Source organism: Chaetura pelagica, unplaced genomic scaffold (genome assembly GCF_000747805.2).
Source record: "Chaetura pelagica isolate M959 unplaced genomic scaffold, ChaPel_1.0 scaffold474, whole genome shotgun sequence".
Taxonomy (NCBI): Eukaryota; Metazoa; Chordata; class Aves; order Apodiformes; family Apodidae; genus Chaetura; species Chaetura pelagica.
The window spans coordinates 74,529-83,197 of NW_009953081.1; the positions used below are offsets into that span (position 1 = coordinate 74,529).

At 47.4% G+C, this 8,669-nt stretch overlaps 1 protein-coding gene across 1 annotated transcript; it reads left to right on the forward strand.

Annotated features, from left to right (window-relative positions):
* Positions 1-2,863: 2,863 nt before the first annotated feature.
* On the forward strand, positions 2,864-8,449 carry OSTM1 (osteopetrosis associated transmembrane protein 1; the record flags this gene model as incomplete). Its single annotated transcript, XM_009996983.1, has 5 exons — positions 2,864-2,978; positions 5,020-5,117; positions 6,294-6,458; positions 7,697-7,862; positions 8,159-8,449. Coding segments are annotated over 5 exons (600 nt in total), but the record flags the coding sequence as incomplete, so codon positions are not given.
* Positions 8,450-8,669: the final 220 nt, after the last annotated feature.

The window sequence follows — 8,669 nt, forward strand, 5'->3', positions numbered from 1 at the left end:
GGGCAGCAGCTTTGCGCCTCTTGTTTCTCTTGCTGCTCTTGCTGCTCTTGCTGCTCTTGCTGCTCTTGCTGCTCTTGCTGCTCTTGCTGCTCTTGCTGCTCTTGCTGCTCTTGCTGCTCTTGCTGCTCTTGCTGCTCTTGCTGCTCTTGCTGCTCTTGCTGCTCTTGCTGCTCTTGCTGCTCTTGCTGCTCTTGCTGCTCTTGCTGCTCTTGCTGCTCTTGCTGCTCTTGCTGCTCTTGCTGCTCTTGCTGCTCTTGCTGCTCTTGCTGCTCTTGCTGCTCTTGCTGCTCTTGCTGCTCTTGCTGCTCTTGCTGCTCTTGCTGCTCTTGCTGCTCTTGCTGCTCTTGCTGCTCTTGCTGCTCTTGCCCGAGGGGAAGAACTCGAGTTGTTCTTGCTGATGGAGGTAGCAGCCCCTGGAGCTTTCAGGCTCGCGGGTCGTCGTTGTGTAACGCTGGGGAACAGCACTGGCAGAGCTGCGTTGTCCAGCACTCCTTGGATAAGCTGTGGTCTCTGGAGCTGTGGGGGGTGATGCACAGCATCTTTGGGAGCCCTGTCCTGGTGTTGTGGGCTCCACAGCTGGTGGGAGTTGTGTGGCAGCAAACCAGGGGTCTTGAGTTCTGTCTGGTGGCCCCCCCACCAGTGGGGAACCTGCACTGAAGATGGGGCTTCTCTTTACATCCTCCAGACTCTTGTTCACCTATTTTCTTTCCTTCGTGCTGCAGGTGGCTCAGGACTAGTTTTGCATCTTCTCATCCAGTTTATCCATTTGTAAAAGTTAGTCCTTGGGTTGATGTGAGGGTGACAGAAGTGGATCAGCCCAGAGGGCCTTTGTTCTCCTGCTGGCTGGGAGGTGCCCTGTCCAGAGCACCAGCAGTGAGCCAGTCTGTAGCAGGGTGTCTCTTCCACTCTTGGAATTTCTGAACCTGTGTTTAGAGTCACCATTGGCAGGAATTTGCTGTTTAAACCTAGGTGAAGCTCTGGTGCTGCAGTGTCCTGCTGCAAACCACTTCACAGCTCAGTTGCTTGTTGCTTGAAAAATCCCTTTCTGGTTTTGCTGTCTCCCTATCTCCCCTCACCACCCCAGTGCTTGTGCTGGAAAAGCAGGTGGACGTTACCTTGGATAGTTGTCCTCTCCAGGATAAATACCTGCCCAGTGGTCTCTTGTTTTAGTTTGCAAGCCTGTTTTTTGCTTCATAACAGTGACTGGGTGGTGTGAAAGTGAGAAATGGGGAGTGTCATTCTCCTGGGGACTTTCAGCATGATGTTTTGGCCAGGACTGGGTTGTCAGACATATCCCAGGACTCACAATATGTGTGAACTCATTGCAGCTGCTGTTCTTGATTATGTTCAGCCTGGGACCACTGAGTGGTCTGGAAGATACATCTGTAGCAGGGAGTGTTTGGCTTTCCTTCTGCCTGTGGATGAATTGGCCCAGTAAATACAGGAGGTGACCTCCTGCAGCCTCAATCCATGGTCACAAGCCACCAGCTGATGTTTTTCTCTTTGCCATCCTACAACAGTTGCAGTGTGAAAGAAGCAGCCAAGTTCACTTTTGGACATCTCTGAAACGTGGGATCTTCCTTGCTGGGCTAATCAGAGAATGAAACAACATATTTAAAGAATTCTCTAGGTCTCCTTGATTCAGTTTTGGCTTTCAGGTACTTTTTCCCCACTGATGAGTCCACCTGCTGAGGAGGTTTCACAGCTCAAGGCCTTAATGAAGCAACCAGAGAGTTTCCCCACACAAGCAACTTTCTTGTGTATCTCTCTGTAATTTAGTAGAAATGAAAGCAGGGGGATGGAGGAGTTCCCAGATGTGGCAATACCCAACTTCTGCAGTTGAGGCTCCAAGGGAAACTCCTTGTTTTAAAAATAAACCTGTTTGAACAAAGAGAGGCAGGAACTGGATCTCTCTGAGCTCTGTAAGGAGCAGGTTCCTTGTTTAAGGGATTATTTTCTCCTGTGTCCAACGTCACTTATCCAAGAGGCTTTTGGCAGCTTTGGCCATTTTGAGTAGCACTTAAGTCAATTTAGCAGCCAGAAACCAGGGGCTAGAGCACAGGAGTCAGCTGACTGGAGATCATGGTTTTGCATCAGTGATTTGAGGCAGAAAATAGAGCTTTGGAGGAGAAAAACTTTGCTGTGGATTCTGATTGCGATGTTTCCTGTTCAGTGGTTTTTATAGTCACTCTCCTTTTCATTCACTTGATCCAGGGAGTCAGTTGCTTTAGGAGTTGTGCCAGTGCCTGCTTTGAGGATGGGGTGTGTTGGGTGGTTTGTTGAGGCCAGGTGAGCTTGAGAGCTACATCTGGGGAGGAGGAGAGCCCAGCCTGGCCTGCGTGAGCAGCTGCTGCTTGGCAGAGGGCTGCCCTCTGGTATTGCTGCAGCAGGGGGAAGCTTCCTGCTGGTCCAGGGTGTTGGTGCAGCAGTTCTAGAGGTTGATTTCTGTTGTTTGAGTTTGTTTTGAGGTCAGTCTGTTGGTTCAGCTTCTTCAAATACTCCTGCAGACTAAGGTCCTCTTGCCTTGAGCAGGCTCCTGGGGCAGCAGCCTTGCCATGGGTGGAGCTGAGCTGCCTGGCAGAGGGTGCTCTGTCTCTCTGCTTGCTCATTTTCTTTTTCTGTTTTGCAGTCCCTGGTTTCTGCCTGGCTCCAGCAACTCCTACTGGGTCTTCACAGACCATGTTCAGTGATCTGTGTTGCTCATAGTATGATTTGGAGGATCAAAAGATGTTTGTTGTTCCATCAGTTCTGCTCTGCTTATTCAAGAGTACCGACGTGATGGGTTTGCTGTGCTCGCCTAAAGGGCACTTCAGGATTTCCCCTTTGGATTTTTAACACTTGTTCTTTCCTTTTTTTCTTCTAGAATTCTTCCGAGAGCCACAATTGTGCCAAAAGCATCTTGACCTCAGACAGACTGCAGATAGTTGTGACCCTTTCAGGGTTCTTTAATGAAACCTGGGAGGCAGCCAACTGTGCAAGTACGTGAGTCCTTCCGTGGCTTCTCCTGCTGGTGCTGGGACTGAGCTTCACTCTGCCCTAAAGTCTGCACAGAGCACAGCTGTGTCTATTTGTTTCAAGGCAGACAAGTGTGTAACATAAAAATCCTAAACTAGAGCCACTCCAATGAGGGTGCAGGAGCTTTTTATTTTGTAAGGGATACTGCCAAATTCACAGGGACCTCTGAAGATCATGGAGTCCAACCCCCCTGCTGCAGCGGGGGCACCCAGAGCACATCACACAGGAACGTGTCCAGATGGGTCTTGAAAGTCTCCAGAGCAGGAGACTCCACAACCTCTCTGGGCAGCCTGTCCCAGGGCTCTGTCACCCTCACAGGAAAGAAGTTTCTCCTCATGTTGAGGTGGAACTTCCTGTGTTGTCACTTGGTGCCATTTCCCCTCGTCCTGTCCCAGGCACCACTGAACAGAGACTGGCCCCTTCCTGACACCCACCCTGCAGGAGTTTACAGACATTAATCAGGTCCCCGCTCAGTCGTCTCCAGACTAAACAGCCCCAGGTCTCTCAGCCTTTCCTCATCAGACAGATGTTCTAGTTCCTTCATCATCCTTGTAGCCTCCCTTGGACTCTTCCCAGTATATCCATTTCCCTCTTGGACTGGGGAGCCCAGAACTGGGCACAATACTCCAGATGGGATCTTACTAGAACCTCCCTTGACCTGCTGGGCACCCTCTTCTTAATGCACCCCAGGATACTATTGGCTCTCTCAGCCACATTGCTGTTCCCTGGCTAACTGGGGGCACTAGTCTGTTGGATAAATTAACTGTCATACAATTATTTCTTTTAGGCTGTTCTCTCAAAAGCTACTCATGTTAGTTTTCTCTGTGATCTGCAGACCCTGCTGAAGACTTTGCTTGGCTTCTTTGTGGTTTCTTCTGGTTTCCCCAGTCTTCTTATTTTAAAAAAACTTGTATAAGAAACTTCTCCTTGCTTGTTAATAAAGTTAGTAAGTCTGGAATGCTTAGATCTTGAACAGTATCTGCCTCCACAGCCATGCTTTTATATTTAATTTTATGGCTGGAGGGTGTCCAAGTCTGTCCCTCTGCCTCACTGTCCCCATGCTGATGGTGCTTTGCCATGTGTAGAGTTAAACCATGTTCTTTTGTCTTGGCCCTGATGTGGAAAGTGGGACCCTACACTCATGGGTGCAGTAGAAAACTCTGGGAATGGCACTATGGAATAAAGTATTAAAGACTCTGGGCTTGTTGCAGAGTCCCTTGAGAGCCCAGAAGACTTTCCAGGTGTGGGCCTGGGCTGTGTGAAGGCTGGAAGGGCAGCACAGGAGCAGCTCAGTGTCCTGCCTGTGACCTGTGTCCAGGGGAGTGCTCACCCTCAATACTGATGGTGCTTCAGGAGTATTTTTTAGGAAGTTGGCTTGCTCTCCCACTGTTGTTTCTGAACATTTAAATTCCCAAACCACTGTTGTTTTCAAAGGTCAGTCTGGTTAGAGCACCTGAAGTGGGGTGGGATGGACAGAAGCAGCAACGTGGTAGGGTTGAACCTGTGCCTGAGAGAAGCCCCAGAGCTCTGCTTAAAACTGGTGAAACTCTTTTCTTAAATAATAACAACCTGCACTCTTGATTTCTGCTGTTGTGTTCATGGTCTGGCTGTTTCCTGGGTGCTCTTGGTTTCAGCTCCACTGCTGGTGCTTCTGCTTCCACATAATGGCTGTTACTGTTGCTGGGCCAGAAGAAGAAAAGTAATGTCATGTTTTATCTTAAATTCCAAAGATAATTCAGACCCCCTCTTCAGAAAGCTCTTGATTATAGTCTTCATCTTTCACTTAATCAAGGCCAATTAATTCTGAAATATGCTCTGGCTGAAGAGTTAGGTCAGCAGGTCTGAGACATCCCAGGCAGGCAGATAAGGGAGCTGCAGTGTTGACTAGACCTGTCTTTTATATTTGAGCGCTCTTGGTGCAGGAGAGGAGTGTCTGGAGCTTGTTGGTGATGGAAACGTTAGAAATGAGAATATCCTGATGTTTTTCTTGCTCTTTTTTGACAGATTGTTTAAAGAACAACAGCGAGGGATTGTCAAATTCTACTGTGGAATTCCTGGATTTATTCAATAAATCTCTGACATGTTTTGAACATAACCTTCAGGTATTTATGCTGTGAATTTAAGAGAAGCATTAAATCCTCTAGGTACTAGTAAAGCCTCCCTGATGCTGAATAAACTGCAGATACAGATCAGGCAACTAAACTGGTGGTGAGTTTGTGAGTTTTAGGCAGAGGAGGCAATGAGCTGTAAAATGTGGATGTTTACAGATTGAGAGCCTAAAATTAATTCAAGTTGATATTCACCTTGACTTAATTTTGTATGTGATTACAGTGCTACTTCATTTCAGAATTTCTGCATTCACAGGAGTTGATAATTATATAGTAAGAAGCAGCATGTCTGCATGTTTTAAGTCTCTTTTTCCATCTCTGTGGCATTGTTGTCTCCTAACTTACCAATCCAGTCTTTAAATGACCTAATGATAATATAGACTAGTTCAGAAAGACAAGCTACCTTAAGTCATTGTAAAAATGTTGGTGACTAGTAAAATTGTGGGTCAAGTTCATCTATGTTGCAAAAATGTGGTGATTGTCCTCAAAGAAAATGCCCTAAATAGCCCAAGTAACTGTGCATATTCCAGTTCAGTCAGAAACTGGCTAAGTTCTGGGATCATTCAGTAGTAAAAATGGGAACTGATGGGGATGGGACAATTTCTGAGGGGACAATTAATGATTTCTAGGATGTGTGCCTCTCTAGGCCTTGGCCAGGAACAGCCTGGACTGGCCTGTTGATCACTTCAAGTGTCTGAACCAGAATTTAACCCAGTGGTGAAGCTGGTACCAGCATTATTGGGCTGGAATAGCTTTAGATATTGTAGCTTTGTTTTCAGGTGTTTTGTGCTGCCTTCAGGGGTGGTGAAGGCTGCAAATGAGAAGGATCTCTTGCTGTGGCACAGCCTGTCCCTGTCAGCAGAGCTCAGCAGTAGCAATCTGACCCAACTATTAAGGAACCAGATATCTCTGACTCCAGTATAACATTTATTTGCTAGTCCAAAGAACAATTTTGAGATGCAGAACCTGCAGGCAATGGATCCTGTAGCCAGTGAATTAGAGTTGGTCCCTTTTTCCCCTGCACTGTCATGCAGGTTTTCTGTTTGGGCCTTTACTCAAGGATGGTAGAAATTTGAATTTCAGTTCCCACTTGACTCTAGTTTTAAAGGTGCTTGTTTTTTATTTTATAATGCCTTGAACCATCACTCATTCAGAGTTTTATAACCCTAGGGACAAATGGTCTATCTGTCACCAAATAACTACACAGAAGTATGTAAAAACTGCAATGAAACCTACAGAATGTTGAACGACCTGTACAACAACTTGCAGAGGATGAACAGGCAAGGTGGGGAGTCTGGGCACTCTGCACACTTGTGCATCGACGTGGAAGATGCTGTAAGTATTGATGAACACCCAGCAGGGACACCTTGTCTTGGGGGTCTTTATTACCCTGAGCCATTTGTGCTTGTCTTGCTAGAGGTTGTCTTTTCCCTTCTGGTGTGGGACAGCTCTGGCAGCAGTGCCTTTGTCAGGCTGATGTCCTGTGAGGAGGAAGGTAGAATCATAGAATCATTAGAATGTCTTGGGTTGGAAGGGACCTCTAAAGGTCATCCAGTCCAACCCCCTACAATAAGCAGGGACATCTCACACTAGATCAGGTTGCTCAGAGCCCCATCAAGCCTGACCTTGAATGTCTCCAGGGATGGGGTCTCCACCACTTCTCTGGGCAACCTGCTCCAATGTTTCTCCAACCTCATGGTAAATAACTTCTCCCTAATGTCCAACCTAAATCTACCCTTTTCTAATTTGAAACCATCACCCCTTGTCCTGTCATCCCTTGTGAACAGCTCTTCCCCAGCCTTCTTATAGGCCCCTCCAGGCACTGGAAGGTGCTCTAAGGTCTCCCTGGAGCCTTCTCTTCTCCAGGCTGAACACCCCAACTCTCCCAGCCTGTCTCCAGAGCAGAGCTGCTCCAGCCCAAGGATCATCTTTGTGGCCTCTGGACTCTCTCCAGGAGCTTCATGTCCTTCCTGTGTTGGGGGCTCCAGAGCTGGTGGGGCTGTCTTGCTTGGTCCTGTCCTCAGTCAGTGCAGCAGGAGTGTGACTGAAGCTCCTGATCACCCAAGTGCACTCCAGCTTAAGTAGCTGCACTTCAATTTCTTGTTACTGTGAAGGGGATGGATTACAGGAAAAAAGTCTTAATTTCCTGGCTTTCAATGTGAAGCTTTATTTCTGCTGCTCTAGCCAGTGTAAAACTTGATTCCTTATTAGAGCAGCTGTTTCTAGGGCTTCTCAGCCCTGGTGACATGATTGGGAAGAGCTTTGTTACACTGTGGGGGTTGGAGTGGCTGGGCAGAAGGAGTCCTGTGGGAAGCATGGGATGCCCTGGCCCTGCAGCCTGCCAGGGAGCTCTGGGCAGCAGGCACGTGGCAGTGTCTGGTGTGGCTGGGCACAGACTGGTTTTGAAGCTTGGAGAAGTTTTGATCTGCAATTTTGGCTCCATGGGAATTCTGTTGCCAGGGATTTGCTTGCTTGTGGGCATGGGTAGGTGGGGAGGGTGTTGTTTTCTGAGGTGATATTTGAACACCTGAATGTCCTGAGGCCTGTTTAACACCTTTCTCTTTTCCTTGTAGATGAACATCACCCGGAAGCTTTGGAGCAGGACTTTCAACTGCTCTGTTCCCTGCAGTGACACAGTCCCAGTGATTGCAGTTTCATCCTTTATTCTCTTCCTCCCTGTTGTTTTTTACCTCAGTAGCTTCCTCCACTCCAAGCAGAAGAAACGGATCCTGATTTTACGTGAGTGTTGGCGCTGGCAATTCCCTGTGGGAATGGGGAGGTGGGCTCTGGTGGGAGAGGGGGCCCAGCCAGATGTGCCTGCAGCTGTGCTGGTGGTGCTAATAACCTCTGTCACTGCTGCTGTCCCCTGAAGAAGGCTGGTGAAGAGCTTCAGCCATATCTTTTCATGAAGGTTCCTTGGACGTGAGCAGAAAGCTGCGTGCTCAGCACAGGGAGTGGAGAGACTGGTTTTGTGGAATTCTTTGTGTTTCATTTTCATATCATTCTTTTTTTTTTTTCTTCCCCCCCCTTCCTAGCCAAACGCATCCAGTCAAATGCCAGTCTTGTGAACATCCAAGAAAAATACAGCTGAGCTGCAAAACAAAACCTGAGAACTGCTGCTGGTTCCACAGTGGGTGCAATTGTGTTGGAATGAGGCCGGCACAAAAGAGGAGTTAATTATGGTTTAGTGTAATGATACAGAGCAACACAAGTTAAACAAAATGCTGTCTGACTTCTAAGCAAGGATATTAACAAGCATGACAAGGCAGGGCTGTGGGACACTGTGTGGACTCTGGTTTTGGGGAAAAAAAAAACAGTGTTTTTTCAGTTTTGGGCTGTAACTGGTGGGGTATTTTTTCTAAGCTTTTGTATTTCTCATCGATAGAATTGTTACACTTTCCTTGCACATTCCCCCTCCCTTTAATTTATCAGATTTGTTTTGCAGGAACCTGAGATTCTAAATCTTTTTGGAGGTGATTTTCATAGACAAAATTCAAAATAACAGTTGATGTTCCTGCTTGAAATGTTACGTTTCATTCTAAGTCG